The sequence below is a fragment of the Haliaeetus leucocephalus genome, unplaced genomic scaffold (assembly GCF_000737465.1).
Source record: "Haliaeetus leucocephalus isolate CR32 unplaced genomic scaffold, Haliaeetus_leucocephalus-4.0 Scaffold605, whole genome shotgun sequence".
Classification (NCBI taxonomy): domain Eukaryota; kingdom Metazoa; phylum Chordata; class Aves; order Accipitriformes; family Accipitridae; genus Haliaeetus; species Haliaeetus leucocephalus.
This window is the reverse complement of record NW_010973041.1, coordinates 6,230,240-6,249,078: the sequence shown is the minus strand read 5'-3', so window position 1 is coordinate 6,249,078 and position 18,839 is coordinate 6,230,240. Positions and strand designations below refer to the sequence as shown.

The 18,839-nt window shown below is 35.5% G+C and overlaps 1 protein-coding gene across 1 annotated transcript in view; it reads left to right on the top strand.

The window, feature by feature from the left end:
• Positions 1 to 16,844, top strand: part of PTBP3 (polypyrimidine tract binding protein 3) — a 25,877-nt gene extending 9,033 nt beyond the window's left edge. Inside the window, exons 4-13 of the mRNA XM_010578187.1 lie at positions 156 to 320; positions 3,098 to 3,208; positions 6,236 to 6,413; positions 9,583 to 9,660; positions 10,322 to 10,452; positions 13,091 to 13,124; positions 13,750 to 13,842; positions 14,429 to 14,645; positions 15,705 to 15,782; positions 16,485 to 16,844. Of these exons, the coding sequence (XP_010576489.1) occupies positions 156 to 320; positions 3,098 to 3,208; positions 6,236 to 6,413; positions 9,583 to 9,660; positions 10,322 to 10,452; positions 13,091 to 13,124; positions 13,750 to 13,842; positions 14,429 to 14,645; positions 15,705 to 15,782; positions 16,485 to 16,617 (1,218 nt within the window). The 3' untranslated portion in view covers positions 16,618 to 16,844. The remainder of the gene's footprint in view (positions 1 to 155; positions 321 to 3,097; positions 3,209 to 6,235; positions 6,414 to 9,582; positions 9,661 to 10,321; positions 10,453 to 13,090; positions 13,125 to 13,749; positions 13,843 to 14,428; positions 14,646 to 15,704; positions 15,783 to 16,484) is intronic.
• Positions 16,845 to 18,839: the final 1,995 nt, after the last annotated feature.

Genomic DNA, 18,839 nt, shown 5'->3' with positions numbered 1-18,839 from the left:
ACTGAACTCAAAACATAGCACTGTACCAGCTACTAGGAAGACAATTAACTCTATCCCAGCTGAAACCAGGACACTTTGTAAGAGAACTTTGTTTAGATGTGAATAATTTGTGTATGTGTAAGTTAATTGTGGTCTCTGCTGTGTCATGATTTCAGAGAGCCCAAGCTGCATTGCAAGCTATGAATGCTATGCAGTCTGGAAACATGGCTACTGCAAGTACTCCCGTTGCTGAAGGTGGGCCCCTTCCAAGTCAAGGTTCTGTTCTTCGGGTCATTGTTGAAAATCTTTTCTACCCTGTCACTTTAGACGTGCTGTGTCAGGTAATGAGGATTGCTTAAAAAAAATAGTTAAAGTCTGTTCCAATGTTGCCATTGTAAAGCCATAACCCCCCCCCTTTTTTTTTTTAAGGTACCTGTGCATACTTAATTGCTTGAATGAGGACTGTCACTTTAAAATTATTTGTTGCAGTTTAGGGATCTAAGCTTGAATCAGTTCTGCACAAAAATCAAAGCAAACAGAGCTTCTGTACTCAGCTTTTCATGTTGTCTTTCATTTCTTTAAGTTCCTTGGTTTCTGTGGAAGTAGCAACAAACCTGAGGTGTTATTTCTAATTTTTGCCCACATGATGAGTTAGTGAAATACTGGTTGTTATGAACTTGTGGACCAATATTTTAGTACTCTTTATACTGAGTAACTTTTGTAGTTTAGATTAAATTTTAGGGGTTTATATTCACTTTTATAATTCAGTGCAAGTGATGTACTATACAAGTATAGTTGCTTGGACAAAAGGTTTTGATTGTTCATCAACTATTAGAATGCCATTTACTTTACCTCTGAAAGCCTGGAATAGTTGTGGGCTATAGCTATGAAAGACATTACCATAACTCCCTAGGACTCATGCTATGCTGTTGAGAACTGTAAGTTTAAAACAAAAAAGTCACAAAACTGTGTCTTTGTGACTGAAGGATTTGTCAATACTTCTTTTCAAATATTGCAAGCAGTTCTATACTTGAAGCTTTTGTAATTACTAGTAAATTTGTGCGATAAAAAATATGCCCCAAATATGAGTTTCTCAAATTAATGTGATTTAAAATAATAGGGATGTTTTTACAAGAATGTGCACTCCTGGAAGATTGTTGCTGCTCTACTAGCATATCGCATAATAGCTGATCATTACCAACACTTTATATTTCGTCTTACCTCTTAATATTTCCTCTTTCTCTGTATCTCCCCACCTTGTCACTTGTTGTCACTTTGATGACACTAGTTGTCACTTTGATGTAGCAATTTGCCTGATCTAAACTCTTGTTTGTATCTGTGAGTATTGTTCACTCATTATTGAGCTCGTGCAAATAGTATGTCAACTGTTTAGGATTATTAGTGCACTCAGAATAACCTGAGAACAAACTTTTGTGGTTATGGGAGCTGTACTAGTTTAATATTGCAACAGCAGTTCCTGGATCTAATCTTCTATGGGGTTTTTTGTTTTTTTCTTTTTTTTTTTTTTTTTTTTTTATACTAAGCAGGCAGTGGAAGGAGGTTCATGTTAATTTAATTTGATTAATGTTTACTTCAGTGCAGCAGAGCTATATTTTCAGTCTTTGAATTGCCCAATGGCCTTCACTCAACTACTTTTGCAATAGGTCTAGAAAATTAAGCAATTTTTGAAAAGGGAGCTTATTTGGGGTTCTTACTGGGGGACAATCTGCTCTAATTAAAACAGCATTTTGTGCCTGATGATAGTTACAATGTAACATTACTTTGTAAGTGTGGTAAGGTTAATGAAAATGAAAATATTCACTGATAAGTATAGCATCGTATGGAACACTAGCAGGCAAGCTGTCATCCAAAACTTCAATTATATTTTGTAAATTATAACTGCTTGTCAAGTAACTAGCACTTTCTTTTAGCACAATTCACCTTAAAATATTTATTATAAGAAATAGAATATTCAGTGTTATCTTTGCAGAAACAAAATTTATATACACAGTGGGTTTTAGCTTTAAAACCAAACAAGAATACATTGAATTTCATTATCTTAAAAAGGTCTATTTAGTCTTCTGGATAAACATGGAAAAGCATGTGTTCAGAAGCTGTATTTAGGCCTTTCTTAAGGGGAAGTGCTTTATGAACAGGAACTCAATGGCTAATTTTAAATTGCTGTGAAAAAGGTTTGCGTTCTGTCTTCTACCACAAAACGATGACTGCAGCATAAAAACCTTGTTTCTGAGAGATTGAAAAACTGGGCAGAAAGGGTTAGGACAGTGTGTCTTGCATCCATGATTCTAGGCCTAACAGGCTGGCAAGAAATGCTTGTCCTTACCTCTGGCCTTTCTTTCCATTTCAGGCTTAATACTTGTCTGGGGGTGTCTGCTTTCCTGACTTTGCATCAATTCTAACAGTTTGTTCTAAAACTGCTAGTACTTCCCAAACTCACCTTTCCTCTTCCACTGTTAATTTGGACATAGTTTTTCTGCACTTGCATGATACGTCCTAGCTATACTTTTTTTCCTCATTCTGTGTGGCTTTGCTTTTGTATAGACACCTTCATGTAGTGCACACTCTCGTTTAAACTATGTCTTTGTCTTTCTTCTTTCCTTCTTTTTCTTCTAGTTAGTACAGTGGGTCTGCGTGATTCATTTGTAGGCACATCAACTATTTAAGATGTATTTTTGGTCACCAAATTTGCGGAATTTGTTTGAAGTACAGAATGTAAAGGTGGATACCTTGCAAGGCATTTTGCAGTTCCCATCTCAATTAACTTGTGAAAGTCCATTTCTCAAACCCCAACTTTGATTTTCCACAATTTCTCTGCAGACATTGGACAAATGCCTGTTTGGGCTGGCCTTCCCTGCTCTTAGTTGAACAGCCATTGCTAAAACTTTAAGGAAATTTTCTCCTCCTTCCCCATCTTTTGTAGCCTCTTTTTTAATTTTTATTTTTTTTTACCTGAAATAAAATTCTGAGTTCACTCAATTTCTGTTCAGCTGTCAGAAAAGAAATCATTTTCAGAAATTTATATGAAGTATTAAATGCTAGGTTTTAGTGTGCATGAATTATTCATTGTTTCTGAAAGTCCATGTTTTTTCCTTGTCAGATTTTCTCTAAATTTGGATCTATCTTGAAGATTATCACCTTCACGAAGAACAGTGTGTTCCAAGCTTTGATCCAGTATGCTGATCCAATGAATGCATATTATGCCAAAATGGTAAGTGCAGCCTATTCAGATTGATTTTTTTGTTTTGTTTTGTTTGTGCTTTTTTTTTTCCCCCAGGTAAATGGGGAATATTAGGAATAGCTTGATCATTAACTTTATGACTTCTCATCATTCTAACACACTTGTTGCACGTGAATAACTTTGCCATCCCTCATTAGTTAAGAGGATAGCACTCTATCATCAACTGCAAGCATAAATGCACAAACGTATTTATGTTATGCAAACATAAAAACACAAATATCAGACCTGTCAGTAGTGATGAGTGATGGTAACTAGTCAGCCAAAAAGTCTTTTGCCTTTCAAACTAAATGGAATATTTTCAGTGAGGTTCAATACTAAGAGTAGTGTAGTTAAATGCCCAGAGATTAGATGAATATTCCATGTTTTACTTGTTTGAATTTCAGTGGGAAATTTGTAGTAATCAATGTTTTCACCTTAAACTTCTTAATATCAAATGTCCTGTATCCTGATTTTTACAATGCACATTCTTAGTAATGAAGAAAACCTCACCTACTTTAGGTGTATTTCCTGCAGTGGTTTAACTTTGACTGGGTGCCAGGCACCCACCAAGCTGCTCTCACTTCCCCTCCTCAGCAGGACAGGGGGAGAAAATAAGATGAAAAAGCTCATAGGTCCAGATGAGGACAGGGAGATTGCTCATCAGTTACCATCACAGGCATAACAAGACTCAACTTAGGGAAGATTGATTTAATTTATTGCCAATTAAAAATAGAGTAGGATGGTAAGGAGCAAAAACAAAAGTAAAAACACCTTCCCTACACCCTTGCTCCCTCTTCACAGGCTCAGCTTCACTCGCAACCCTTCTACCTCCTCCCCTGAGTGGCGCAGGGGTACAGGCAATGTGGGTTGTGGTCTTTCCATAACACTGTCTGTGCCTCTCCTTCCTCCTCATGCTGTTCCTGTGCTCCAGTCTGGGTCCTCCCCATGTGATACAGTCCTTCACAAACTACTCCAACGCGGGTCCTTCCCATGGGCTGCAGGTGGATACCTTCTCCGCTGTGGACCTCCGTGGGCTGCAGGGGGACAGCCTGCCTCACTATGATCCTCTCCAGAGGAATCTCTGCTCCGGTGCCCAGACCACCTCCTCCTCCTCCTCCTCCTCTTCCTCCTCCTTCTCTGACCTTGGTGTCTGCAGGGTTGTTTCTTTCACACTTTTCTCACTCCTCTCTCTTCCAGCTGTTGCACAGTGGTTTTTACCTTTTCTTAAACATGTTATCACAGAGGTGCCCCCAGTGTTCTGACTGGCTCTGCTTTGGGCAGCAGCAGATCTGTTTTGGAGCTGGCTGGAACTCACTCTGTCCAGCACGGGGCAGCCCCTGGTCTCTTCCTACAGAGGGGCAGCAGCCCCCCACTACCAAAAGCTTCCTACGTAAACCCAATACGTTTTTTTTTAAAACAACTTTCAGAATTAGTTTCCTTATAATAGCTAAATATTTTAATTTCTAGAAAAAATTGTTATTTTCCTCAGTGCGGAGTAGTTTGATAATTAAATATTGAGGGCTAAGACCTCAAAGATTTTTGCAGAAGGGACAGCAGTGTTACAAATCCTCACATTATAATACTTGAACTGTGAACTAAAAAATAAAGACAGAAGATAAAATACTTCACTTACTTGAAACTAAGCCTGAGACACTTTCTATTTCACTTTAACCTATGTGGACACCTCAATATTAGTAAATAAATAAAATCAGTTTGAAAGTTCCCGTAGAATGTACATAGAAGAATAGATTCCGCTAAGTATTAAGTGGTATTCAGCATTCAGTTTTTTCAAAAAATTACCAAAAGACTAGAGTGAATGGAACTTTTACCCTACTTTTGTTATTGAAGGTGACTTTATTCTCAGCTTCAAAATTAAAGGCACAGAATATTTATCTACTGCTATTTGCACTATAGTCCAGTAAGTAAATTCACTATGTGTTTCAGAGATTAACTATATATTGGAAATTAGTAAAGGTAGTTGGGATTATAGCCTGTGTGTTAGCAATAGCATCTTTTCTTAAAGAACAGTATTAATAATAAATTATACCTTATTTCACAGAAATTATAATTTCAGTCCATATTATATTAAATAATTATAACAAACTAGTATCTTTTGACTGGTTTTTCCGCCTTCATCCATCATGATTCTTTTATGTCTGGTACAGTCAGAAGATACTACTTCAGTGATTTCTCTGAGCATAGCTACTCTTAAAAAGATGGATTTTGTAGAATCATTTAGGTTGGAAAAGATCCTTAAGATCATCAAGTCCAATTGTAAACCTACACTGCTGAGTCCACCACTAAACCATGTCCTAAGTGCCTTTTAAATGTCCACATGCCTTTTAAATACCTCCAGGGATGGTGACTCAACCACTTCCCCGGGCAGCCTGTTCCGTTGCTGGACAACCCTTTTGGTGAAGAAATTTTTCCTAATAGCCAATCTAAACCTCCCCTGGCACAACTTGAGGCCATTTCCTCTTGTCCTATCACTTGTTACTTGGGAGAGGAGACTGACCCCCATCTCGCTACGACCTCCTTTCAGGTAGTTGTAGAGAGCGATAAGGTCTCCCCTCAGCCTCCTTCTCTCCAGGCTAAACAACCCCAGTGCCCTCAGCCACCCCTGATAAGACTTGTGCTCTAGACCCTTCACATGTGAAGGACAGTTCTGTACAATAAAAATCTCCAAGTTAGTATCACTATTAGCATCTGATACCGTGTGTTGAGTTGAGTGGGAGACAAGTAAGATTAGAAGCACAGCTGGAAAGACAAGTCGTACTTAAAGCTATGTTTTGTGCATTGCCACAAGGCGACAATACTTACTAATTAGTGGACTACACTAGTACTCTACACAGGATGTTTAGGTAAGGATAGCGGCAGTATAATTGCCTACTTGGTGTTCAAAAGCAGCACCTTAAAAACGGAAGATGAGTTTCTGATTGGATACAATTGCAGGGTGAAAATAAAATAAACTTACCCACTATGTGTTTTGTCTCTGAAAACTTACTTATTTTTCTTCAGGCTCTGGATGGCCAAAGTATTTACACTGCATGCTGCACTCTGCGTATTGATTTCTCCAAGTTGACTAGCCTTAAGGTAAAGTACAACAATGAGAAAAGCAGAGATTTCACTCGCCTTGACCTTCCTTCTGGTGATAGCCAACTGCCCCTGGAGCCATGCATAGCTCCTCCTGCCTTTGGTAAGAAACCTTCACTTTTAGTGATAAATACACAATAAGATCGTTATGCTTTTTATGTTGCATTTATGCTCTGGCTTCATATTGGGTTCATAGAAGGGTACATTTTGCATACATTTTGGTTTGTTAGGTCCAGTAAAGTTTGTATGGAGAGCAGAAAGTCCTACTCCAGATAAATGAGTATCTGAAATTATAACATGAGGAATGCTTTTGGGCAAAGTCAAAGTGTTGTCAAAACACTACATTTGTAAAATGCTGTGAAATACCATTCATACAGGTAGTATAATAAACATTACATATCAGAACGGTCAATGTCAGTCATTCAAAATGGATGCTGGTTCCCTAAAGCTGCTTGAAAAGAAAAGAAGTGTTTTAAGGGTGTTAGCTCTTGTTCATTGGTATTTTAGGATAACTGCCAGCTGTAAGAAACAAAACTGTAAGAAACTTAGAAATGCTATGCTTATTTCTGTATGTTTTGTAGTCACCTTCTAAAAGATAAAATTTTAGAAATTAGAAAGTCACTTCCATGGCATAGAGGAGACAGTGTCTGCTTGAAGCCACACTGGAGAAGCCTTTTTTGCATAAATAGCTCAGGCATGCTCATTTAATCAACTTTGGTAATAATGCAAATCACCAGACAGATTAATCTGACCTGGCAGAAGTGCTCACAATGCAATTTGAGTGATTTTAGCTACTTTTCTTTCTCTCTAATGACAACCATTAGCAATAATACACAGCTAAGAACTATCTCAGCTGTTGAATAGGTATCTAAGTGCTGTCCAGTTGGTTAGAACAGTAGCAAGGGCTGGGAAAGAGTTCCCTTTTTTCCTTCTTTTTTTTGTGATTGCTAGGGCAGATACTGGGTTTGGTTTGCTCTTTTAGATAGTTGGCTTTGTTGCAGTCACTACTTTCTTAATTGATTTTGCTGGTCCTCTTAAAGGTAGGCCTTGGATCTTTACATAATGTACAACCATTTTTATAATTTTTTTGAGTATTTGCCATACAGCATCATGGAAATGTGCTGTTATAGATCTGATATGTTCTTATTAATTAGACTTACACAATTTGAAATGTCAATAAAAGGGGAAAGTGCAATTAGAGTAGATTAAGGACAAACTTGCTTGTAGGGTAGAGATAACATTGTACACATGCTTTTGGAGGGTAACACATGAACACTTACCCATTTCCTCTCACGTCACTCTTCCAAGCTTGTCATTGTTAGCAATCTCATTTTCAGTGTGAACTTTTACTGTAATAGTAAGAACAGCAGAGGTGCTGGTGTAAAGAAGAGGCTGATGCCTGTATCAAAATTTGTAGTACAGTCATAGTGAAGCAGCTACATAGTTATTTTTCTTTAAAAAAAAAATAGCTGTAGACTGGGAGAAGCATGCTTCTAGCTTTTCTGTCAGTGGTAACAACATGCATATGTTGCCATAGTATGTCCTGATAGTCCTCAGTTGCATGACATGAGGAAAAGATGTTGGGAGTCATGTCAGCACTTACACTTCCTGTGTTATTACTAGTGGACATAGTTTTGATGGAGAATTCTAAGATAAAGCAGGTATCTATCAGAATAATACATGCATTTTTTCTGTAGAGTTGAAGTTATCTTAATAGCAAAACTGAACTGCTCTTGAAACTTGTTATTTCCTCGTTTTTTTTCTTTTTTCTTTTGTTTTGTTTTTGGTGGAAAAGATACTGCACTATAAACAAGCAGATTTTATGAATGTTTTGCATTTAAAGAGTTCCCTCACCTAGTCAGCATAAGCAGAGATACGTGAATTAGCTTGCTTTGAAGGCTAGCTGCCAGCCATGAAGCAAATGATTTTACACATAAAAAAATGCAACAAAGAATTCCAGATCTTTCTGCATTAGCTCTGTTTGACAGTTTTTACATGCCTGACTTTGGTATCAGTTTGCAACATGCAGGTCTTACTTGGCAGAATAAAAGCGCTTTATCTATTTCTTCATTAATGTTTCCATTACCGTTCTTGGATTGTGAATAAGTGATTAATACCTATATTGCCAAAACTTGTCAGTATAATGCACCAGTGCGTGTATTTCAAGAACACAATGACTTGCTTTGGTGTGATAAATGTATTCAGTTGTTTGTATGAAAGACACTTTGTTGCTACAGATAAGAGGAGGTGTAATGTGATGCGGTATTCATGAATACTTGATCTGTGGTGTCTGTTTTATTTGTTGATTTTGTAATTCATAACGGATACTTCTTCTGGTGTTGTATTATCCCTGTCAATAACCGTCTGTTAGTGAATGTAGCTATTTTAATCAATGGTGGAGGTTTGAGTAGTAAAGCAGATATAGTGCCAGGCTTGCAGGATGTATTTGCTGATTATACATGCCCCATTTAAAAAAATCTAGTGTACTAACATATGAAAGAATCCACAACTCAAGCTTGTATCTAACTGCCTCTTAGAACACAAGTTTGTGTGCTGCCCCAGGTAGCACTTAACTCCACATACTAATGTGAAAATCATCTTCGAGGCTGGGACTCTCCATATGCTGGTGTTCCAAATCTGTTTAATGCTTGTGATTGCCAGGAGAACCATAAAAAACACTGGTTATTTATGAAGTAATACAATCTGGGAAAGTACATCTCCTTAAAAAGCAAAATACGTATACTTTATGCATCTCAATAGCTAGTAAAATTCAGAACCTCAGATTCATTGTAGTTGTTGTATTATTTAGCCTGTACTGGTTTTAGAAATGTCTAGGAAATAGTTGTGTCTCATCACTGCAAAATGTCTTTGAGTGTATTTACTTCCAGAAAATGTCTAGAATGCATTTCCATTGTGTGAATAAAAAACATTGAACATTGCACTACAGGTGTCTTAACTTTTAAAGGATACTAATCTATGCTGTGCTTTCCTATTCAAACTTGTCTAAATTACATTTTGCCCTGACTTTGTTTTAGAGAGGGTCATTGAGGCTGATCAGAATATTTGCCTTCAAAAGTGGCTGAAAATTGTCATTGTAGAACATAGAATCTTCGATTTCAATGAGAGTTTTTAACCCAGAAGATTTATAAAAGAGGTAATCGTGGACCAAAGTCAGCGTAGCAACATGGGAAGCTGATTCTCATTGCTGAAATCTCTTCTGTTTTCTAAAAATTTTAAAATCTCTTTTAATTAGGTGTGTCTGCTCTCTCTAGGCACCCCAAATATTATCTTCTCATCATATGGAGGGCCTGCTGAGTTTGCCCCAGGCATGGGCTTTGCTGAAGCTGCTGGTAAGTTTCCATTTTCTAAAAATGTGGTGTTTGCATTTGGGGCTAGTGGTCTACCTGAATACACCTGTGTTCAGAGCAAATTGTTTTCAAATATAGCAGTCAGAACACAATGTTGATTTGAGTCTTTCTGATTCTCTTTCTCATATTATTTAGTAAAATTACTTTCTGTAATTAAAAATATATGCTGAGGTAGTTTATCATTTAATAAGGAAAAAATTAAATGCCATAGTAAAGATTACCAGCAAGAGAAGAAACTAAGCGTCTGTTTTTCTAAGAATCAGAAGACTTCAGTGACATTCAAAGCTAAAGGAGGAAGTCTCCCCTTTTCTAGCTATAAAATGAGAAATATAGAGTCTTCTAGAATCAGTGATCTTTTGTTTTCTAGCACAGGATAAACTTTTGTGCTAAATTATTTTTCTTCTTTCTTGAGCTGCGATTTATGTCTCCTTTTGTTTGGGTCTGTTGGTGTAGCTGAGTATTTCTTAATCTCTGGAGTGGAGGTGCTTTCTTCTTTATTGCTCAGATGCTAGGAATAACTAAATTCCTTAAAAGCATTTTTTTAATTGAATATTGATGTTTTTGCCAAACATAATCTGCTTTTGTCTTCTAAGATGTCTTTTCCACTTTGAAATGTCAAGTGATACTATTAATAACCTTCCAGGTGTTTCGGTTCCGGGTATTCCTGGAGCATTTGGTTCTCTCACAGTCACCGCACCTGGACAGATGATGACTCCTGGTGTTTTTGGTGTTCCAGGAAATTCTGTTTTACTAGTCAGCAACCTCAACCCTGAAGTAAGTTTCATTGGTGGCACTGACGCAAGTATCAACTTGTATCAACTGCGAGAATCCTTCTTGCAAATTGACATTAGCTGAAGGAATGAGAGAGGAAATCTCTATGCTGATAATATAAAAAACAGGACGGCTCTATTCTTGTTTGAGATAGATAGCTTGCAATATTGATGAGGTTTAAAAACTCCAGTCAGCAGTGAAAAGCTTCCTAAAACAATTTACTTTAGGAAACCTATGTTAGCAGTGTAGCTAGTAATTAGAGAAAAGTCTATGGTCAGATGTGAGAAATGTTTGAAGAGGTAAACAACATATATTAAGACTAAACTTACTGGTATCTCTGTCAGTGACTCCTCTGTGTGCTACTTTATCACTAGAGAAGCCAAAGAATTTTTCATTTCTTACAAATCATGAGGAGTTAGAGAAACAGGAGGGAAGAGAAGAGGAGATAAAAGCATGCCAAATCAAGTACAGTTCAAAGAAAGATAGGATCTTTCTAGTTTTGCAACTTTTCCCAGGTTGGAGAGGAAAAACACAGGTGCACTTTGCTCTTGACATCACTGTAAATCCATTTTTAAAAGTTAATAAATACTTGTTCACTTTTCATAGTACCACACAGATTTTTTTCATGTGCTGGCAGTAAAATTGCCAAGGACAACTTGGATAGTTATTTTTGTACTGGAAATTACATAGACTGTTCTATAAGCTTACTCCTGTTACTCAAATATTACACATTGATCTGTGCTTAATTAAAAGCAATATACATCTCTTATAAAAATCAAGCTTTACCAAGGCCATGGGTTAAAACACAATTCTACTTGACTGTTGATACACAGTTCTACTACAGTCATGTAAAATTCTTGTTTTACGCACTCATTAGATTCACTCCACCATAAAACTGATAAAATTAGGAGTTATTGGCAAAATGGAAGTTATCTTCATATTACTGAGATTTAAAAATCTGTTGACCAGTTAATTAATCTTTAAGTAATTGCTGTGTTTCTGTTTTTGTACCAATAGCTGAATTCCATAGTAAGCATCAAAAGAAACAGCTGCAGTTTAGGACTCTAAGACAAGTCACTTTTTCTTTGATTTGTCAATATATCTTATCAGTTAATTCCTGATGACTGCTGTGGATGTGCTTTGTGCGACTGATTATTCAAGATGATTCTCTGAGTCTTAAAAGAGAGTGTTTTTTAAGAATAGGCATATGTGAACCATAGGTCAAAGCTATTTTTAGGACATTGCTGCTTTACTTAAATACTAATCATATCTAAGAAGTTGTCATGTAGAACTTTGTGCTGCAGTGCATGGTACAACATAAATGTATTAAATAATGCTCAACTTCTAAAAAGGTAAAAAATAAGAATGTACAACAACATTAATTGTTGGAAATATAAATTGTTGTAAATATATTTCTTGGCAACTGTGTAACACTTGTTCTTCAGTAGTGGTTGTCTGAGCCCTGTCCCTTCTTTTTCTGTGTATAGAAAATCTGGTTGACCTTATTTTGATTTATATTTCAGTGTGCATTTGAACATTCCCTCTTGACTTTTAAATTAGCTGGTTTTGTCTTCCAAAGAACATTTTTTTAGTAGAAATATTGCAGTGTCATTTGGTTAAGAAATTTCTTTAAATAAACTGCTGAATTAAAACATTTGGGCCAGAAGGAAAAACTATAGAAGCATTTAAATTTTACATTGATAGTAATTGTTCCTTATTACTAAATGCTGATAAAAGATATGGGCTTACACTTAGGCTGCAGTATCTTCTGTTTTTAAATAATTTAGGTATGTTTGGTACACATTTCAAATGTTGTGAGTTCAGAAGGAATAGGGCTAGAGAGTCTGAGTAGTGCTTCTGATATCCAGGTATTTTTAGTACTCATTACTGGCAAAACCTTTGCCTCAGTTGAATAAGATTTGGCTGCATTAAGTTGTAAATTATATTCTTTGATACTTGGGGATCTTGGTACACAAGGATTTAATAAAAAATCACTGAAGAAAAATTATTTCTTTCAATATGTAGCTTTCTGTTCACAGCTTCTAATTGAATTTAAATTATTAATTTAAATTCAATTTAAATACAACTTTCTATATGCTTCATATATAAACAGTTAAACGTTATGTGTATCACTTTAGCATGTTATGGTCATGTACAGAAATGGGGACAAAACTGAAGACAAAGCAAACACATTTTGAAGCAACTGGTTTTAGGTTTGTAGGTGTTGTCTGCTGTTTAGAAAATACAAAGGAGTTCTTGAATGCGCTTTTCTGTTTCTAGTTTAGCAAATGTTTTTTATTTTTCAGAGAATGAACTGCCAGCCTGGAAAGACTTAAGTTCAAATAATTAAGCCACTTAAAATATTAATAACTTCTTTGGCATGACAGACTGGGTCTTGACTGATGAAAATGCATGAGCTGAAGTGTTAGCTTGTTTAAATATTTTATATGTGCATAGCAAATATATATTAACAAGAGCACTAAACACTGTAGTTACTGCAGAGAATGGCTTTTGGAGAGACAGGTTTATGTATTCGTGTGCAGTATCTCTTCCATTCTTTTTGTTTACCATGCACTTATGGAATAGATTTCTTTATTTGCATGGTTTTAAAAATAATATACTCATTTTATCATTTAAACAGGCCATCACACCATATGGACTTTTCATCCTGTTTGGTAAGATATGTCTAATATACCTTGAGAAACTACATGGCTAGCATTCTTTTTATTTGTCTGACACATGCTGGTTAATGCAAGCTCCATTGTTCTGTCCTTGTCCAGAAAACACAAAAGAGAATTTGCTGGTTTCAAAATGACAATCATTTGAGTCAGTAGTTGTAGGCCACAGGTACCAAAAAGGCAAAATGGTTACGGTGTCAAAAGATTTTCAGTGTGTGGTCCAATTTGTTTACTACAAAGAATGGGAAGGCAGAGTAAGATGAAAAAACAAAGATTGCATCAGAGGAAATGGAGTACAGAATTGGCACGTATGTTAGTTGCAGAGGACAGTGTTTGTTGTCATAGTAGTATTTTTACATGCCTCTGTTAAGAGGACTTTAACACTGTTGGACTATTTAAAAGCTGAACATAAACATGCAGTTTTATGACTAAGATCCTGGGCTTTTTCCCCTCAGAAAATAATACACAAACTTTAAAGCTCTCTTTCATACTAATATTCTAACCAACCTGTTTAATGAGTTGATAATTCTTTGTAATACTAATGTTAGTCAAAAGAAACAGACTTGCCTTTGTGCTGTTTGTAGTAATGTGCTGGACAAATTTCCTTTCTGGATTTCCACAGGTGTGTATGGTGATGTGCATCGTGTGAAGATCATGTTTAACAAAAAAGAAAATGCTTTGATTCAGATGGCAGATGCATTCCAGGCTCAATTAGGTACTGGTTTTTAAGGCACAGTTATGCTTCAGACTAGCATGAGTGTGATATAGGTGAGGAATTTGCCATCTGTCAGTGACAAGCATAAACAAATTAAATCCATCATTGTGATGCTTTACTACTACATACAAACCCTTCCTTGTATATGTTGATTATGATCTGTTTGCTTTCATGTAAACAAATTATTTTTCTATAGTGATTTAAAAAAATCCTGTGAATCTCAATACAGTAAATGTTAGAATTAAAACATCATACAATTTTCCTGTAGTTTATCTTAATAATACATCATGCAATTTTCCTGTAGTTTATCCTGTATCTAGCTATTTAAGAATAATCAACTGCTCTTTATTGAAATGCTGTTTTGCATTTTTATTTCATTTAGACTGGAGGTTGTATTACATCCTTATACTTGTTTTAAATATAATGTTATGACATGGCCCACCTGGTGACATGGAAGTTGCAGTTTACATTTAGAATGTGAAATCTGACACTAAATAGAAGACAATATTAGTATTCAAAGAATCCTTTTTTTTTTTTTTCCCCCCTCTCCCTTCGTTCCTGTTCAAATTTTATTTCCACTTGTTAGCTATCAGCTACTTGAATGGACTGACGCTTTATGGAAAGGTCCTCCACGCTAGTCTTTCAAAATATCAGGCAGTTCAACTTCCTCATGAGGGACAACAGGACCAAGGTCTAACAAAGGACTACAGCAACAGCCCTTTACATCGCTTTAAGAAGCCTGGCTCTAAGAACTTCCAAAACATCTTTCCTCCATCTGCCACCCTGCATCTCTCCAACATCCCGTGAGTATCTACATGTGTGATCTTCTTGGAAAGATGTTTTTTAGGTTATGTTCTTAAGTTACAAAGTCTGACATAAGCTTTAAATTACCTTGGCCTTTTACAGTTTCCTGAGAATTTGGGTCATTCTGCTGTGTAATTAACAATAAGTGAATCCTTTAACTGTCACTTTTTTATTGCTAGCAAAGAGGATAACTGATTGAATGCTCTTCTTTATGAGTTTTAAACCAGTTTACATTTTCTTGAGAATATGTTTTTGTTTTTCACATATTAAGTCCTGTATTATAAATTTTTGCAAAGATTAAAGACATGGTTTTGAAGATAATGTACTGGAGTTACTTTATCAAATTCATCACTGGCCTTGAATGTAGATACAGTTTTTAATAATTCTAACACTTTTTAAAGAATGGTTTTTACAGAATTCAGACCCCTTACATAGAGGAGAAGTTTTTTTCAAAAAAAACCGCATCAAGGAGTGTGTTCTTTAAAACTGAAACAACCTTTTTTCCTATCTAGAATGTTGTCAACAATGTGTGGAGTGACAGCCAAACATAAGTTTTTTACAGGCTTCTTTTGTTCGGCAGCTGTGCAGGGAGGGAAAAGGGAAAACTATGGAATTTTGTCCAAATAAGAAAAAAAAAAAAAAAAAAAGACACCTAGAAAATGGCTTTTTGAGTTAAATAGAAGACTTTCCAAATTTGAAAATATGTGAAGCACACTCCCAGTAATTACAAGATGAAAGGTATTTCTGAAGGTACAGGTTAAGATCATAAGTGATTTTTATGCAATCTGAATTTAACTGAGAGAATAATGGAGGAGGATGAAAAGCAGTAGAGTATGTCTGAAACATTTTTGTAGCACACTGTGGTGCTAAATCTTAGTGTCAAAGACAAGATGTTTGGTCTAAAGTGTTGACACGGCTTGAGTTGGTGAAGATAGTTTTTGCTGTTCAAATTTAATTTAGAATCAGAATTGTGATTTTGATACTGTCACAGAATGCTGTGCTCTTTTACAACTTGAGGGGGTTTTGGTTTGGTTTTGTTTGTTTGTTTTTTTAAATAGGCCTTCTGTTACTGTTGATGATCTGAAGAACCTTTTTGCCAGTACAGGATCTACTGTGAAAGCCTTCAGATTTTTCCAGTAAGTTCTCTTGTAAAAATGCTGAGCAAGCTTCCACCCTGGAAGATGGCCAATTGCTTTTTTGGGAAATTCCATGTGTGTATAACTGTAGGCAAAGTTCCATGTGCGTGTATCTATAGGCAAAAGCTGTACAGCTATGACAATTTTTATGATAATTCTAATCTTAAAATTTTAAATGGGATACTATATTAGCATAACTAAATGAAAAATATTCGGCCTTTTAACAAATTCCGTGTGTATTCAAAGTAAGATAAGTTTAAGGAAAGTAAATACTTGCGTCTTTAAAAAGAAATACAAGATGTGTGTATATAAAATGTCATGTAAAAGGTGACAATGAATCTGCTCTAATATTCATTAAGGTTGTTTGGCAGCATTATTTCAGCATGATCATACCTGCTAGAATAATCTCATATATATGGACAACACAAGTGTTTCTTGGAGGTCTTCAAGCCTTATTTCGACCCTGTTTTTTGAAGTGCAGTGTAATGGAAGAATGATACAGCTGTAGGCCACTGATCTGCAAAATTTGTATAGTTTTCTAATCTCCTCATTTTAGCAGGTGCATAACTAGTTCTGATTCTTTCACTGTACAAGTGTTAAGTGTGTGTGATGTGGCTGAAAAAATACTTGTGTCACCTTTTTGTGTCGGCTAGTGCAATGAAAATTTGGTTAGGATTAATAATGATTTTTATTGTACTTCAGACACAATTACAAAATGGCTCTTATCCAGCTGGGCTCTGTGGAAGAAGCAGTTCAAGCTCTCATTGCGCTTCACAATCATGACTTTGGAGAAAACCATCACCTCCGAGTTTCTTTCACAAAATCTACAATCTGACTTTTCTGTGAACTTTCCTTTAAGACTGCATCACAGTTTTAGTAAAATCTTCAAACAGGGACTGAAACAGGTGTGACCAGCTCTGTCTCTCAAAAGAAAAAGCTCATTCATACACAAAGAATTAAGTAATGATCTTTCCTGAGTTTAGCTGCCAGTATGTGATCAAAGTTTAATATTAATCCATAGAAAGATGATTCTGTGAAATTGCTTTAGCAACAATATGTATCATCAAATTTTCTACTTAAAATTATACTTAGAGAACATCCTTTTACCTTTTGTCCAAAATCAGCCTTACAAAACATTTGAGTGCTTTTACAATATACCAAACAAATAATATTTCTAACAAAATGGCGAATCTACTCTATACAGATTGAACACTAATTTGAATGTGAAATAGTGCTTGGGTTTCTTGAAGAAAAGCAAGCACTGACTGGGATTGTCCTCTAAATAGTATTTATGTTACCAGGGTTTTTTTTGAAAACAATAAGTCTGTGCTGTTCATATGGGTTAAATTATTAGAGAAAAGGCAGTGCCTTCTCTGTGGCGTAAAAGATATTTGAGAAGTTTCTTCAAGATGTGGTATCAGAGACGTAGCTTGACTTAAGCATGGAATGGAAGTTTGATGTCTTATTTTTACTATGAAGTGATGTGTAATAGTATTTTGGAGAAAATAAGACAAGAAAATAGTCCTGATTTCAAAGAATTTTTTACATTTCTTTAAAGCATAAAAATGTTTACAGTCTTAGGGAAAATATTCAGGACTATGATAGTTTGACAAGTTTTTAAGAAGTTATTTTTGTTAAAGTCATTTGGGGGCAGAAAAATTAAACCTCAAGAGTTTTTTCTACCACTATAATGTCTAATTCCTAAATTACTATGTATTTACTTGATTTCTTATTATGTGCCTTACTATGTGCTTATGATACAATAGCTTAGAGTTTTTTCTAAAGTGTCTTGAAAAAAATATTGTGGCCTTTATGAAAATTCTCTTCTTTGTCTTTTTGGTAATGTTTCCCTTAATACTTTTAATCTTTTTTTTAAATTAAGTAATACTCTGAATTCTAATCTCTTCTGCTTTAGTATAGAGATTGGATAGAGGTGGGAATGAGGTTTAATTCATTGCATAATCATGTAGGGATTCTTTGAATTTACCTTGTTGCAGTTGTCTGATACCAGTACTTGGCTGAAAAAAATTTCACACCCAGAGAAGTGCGCTAAAAAAAAACTATATAGAGACACCAAACAGCAAATTCACTGCAGTTTCTGGACTTCATCTAACTTTGAGAGACATTGGGTGTATCAGAATATTCTCTTTTGGGTTCCTGCATTTTTCTCTCAGTATTGAACTTGAAGTAATAATGAGCTATCGTTCTTTCCTTTGTAAGAATGCAAAAATGTTCGATACTGAATGTCTGTTTCTCTTTGGAGAATGAGCTGAGATGCAGTTAGTTTTGGTGTTGAAAGTACATACGAACTTCAGTGACTTCTGACTGTATTTTTAAAAGTTAAATTTCTTTTTAAGATATTTTTCTTTCCAGTATTTACTTAACCACCTTTTAAAGAGGTAGTCCTCTCAAACATAATATGTATTTACTTCTAAGTACTGCAGAATTTTTTTCTTCTGTAATATTTTGGCACTCATTCTCTTTTTTTTTTTTTCCCAGTAGGCTGTATGACTAATTTCTATCTTTCTAGAGGGCGCATGTTTCCACCATGATTTGGGTATTCTGGAGTAAGCTTTTTCAAATGTTCTCTCTGAAATATTTTTGCAAAATCAGCAGGGTACTAGCTTGCCTTCTTTTCTTGTGTGTAAATTAATTAGAGTTACAGCAGCCAATCATAGTAAAGATGGTGCCAAACGTCCTATACTGCAACAAAAGGGTGCTATGTGACAGTAGACAGAATGCTGACTAAATACGTATGTAGCTATAATAAGTGCTGTACAACACAAAGAAATAAATATTCAGAATGTACTATTTACTGGAAAGTTAAATGGCTTAGTAATAACAAACAATGTTATCTCTCGGATTTGAGGTAGTGTTTCCATTTTCCCCTTTCTGAAATAGCTAATTCAGTTCAGTGAAGTTTGAAACTAAGTAATTGTGTGGTGCCAGAGCACCATATTAACAAGGGACACATGAATGATTTTAGCAAAGTGCAGTTGTAAGCAGGCATGTTCATTTGCACAAGTCCTTTTCTACTAGATACTTAATACTGTCTGT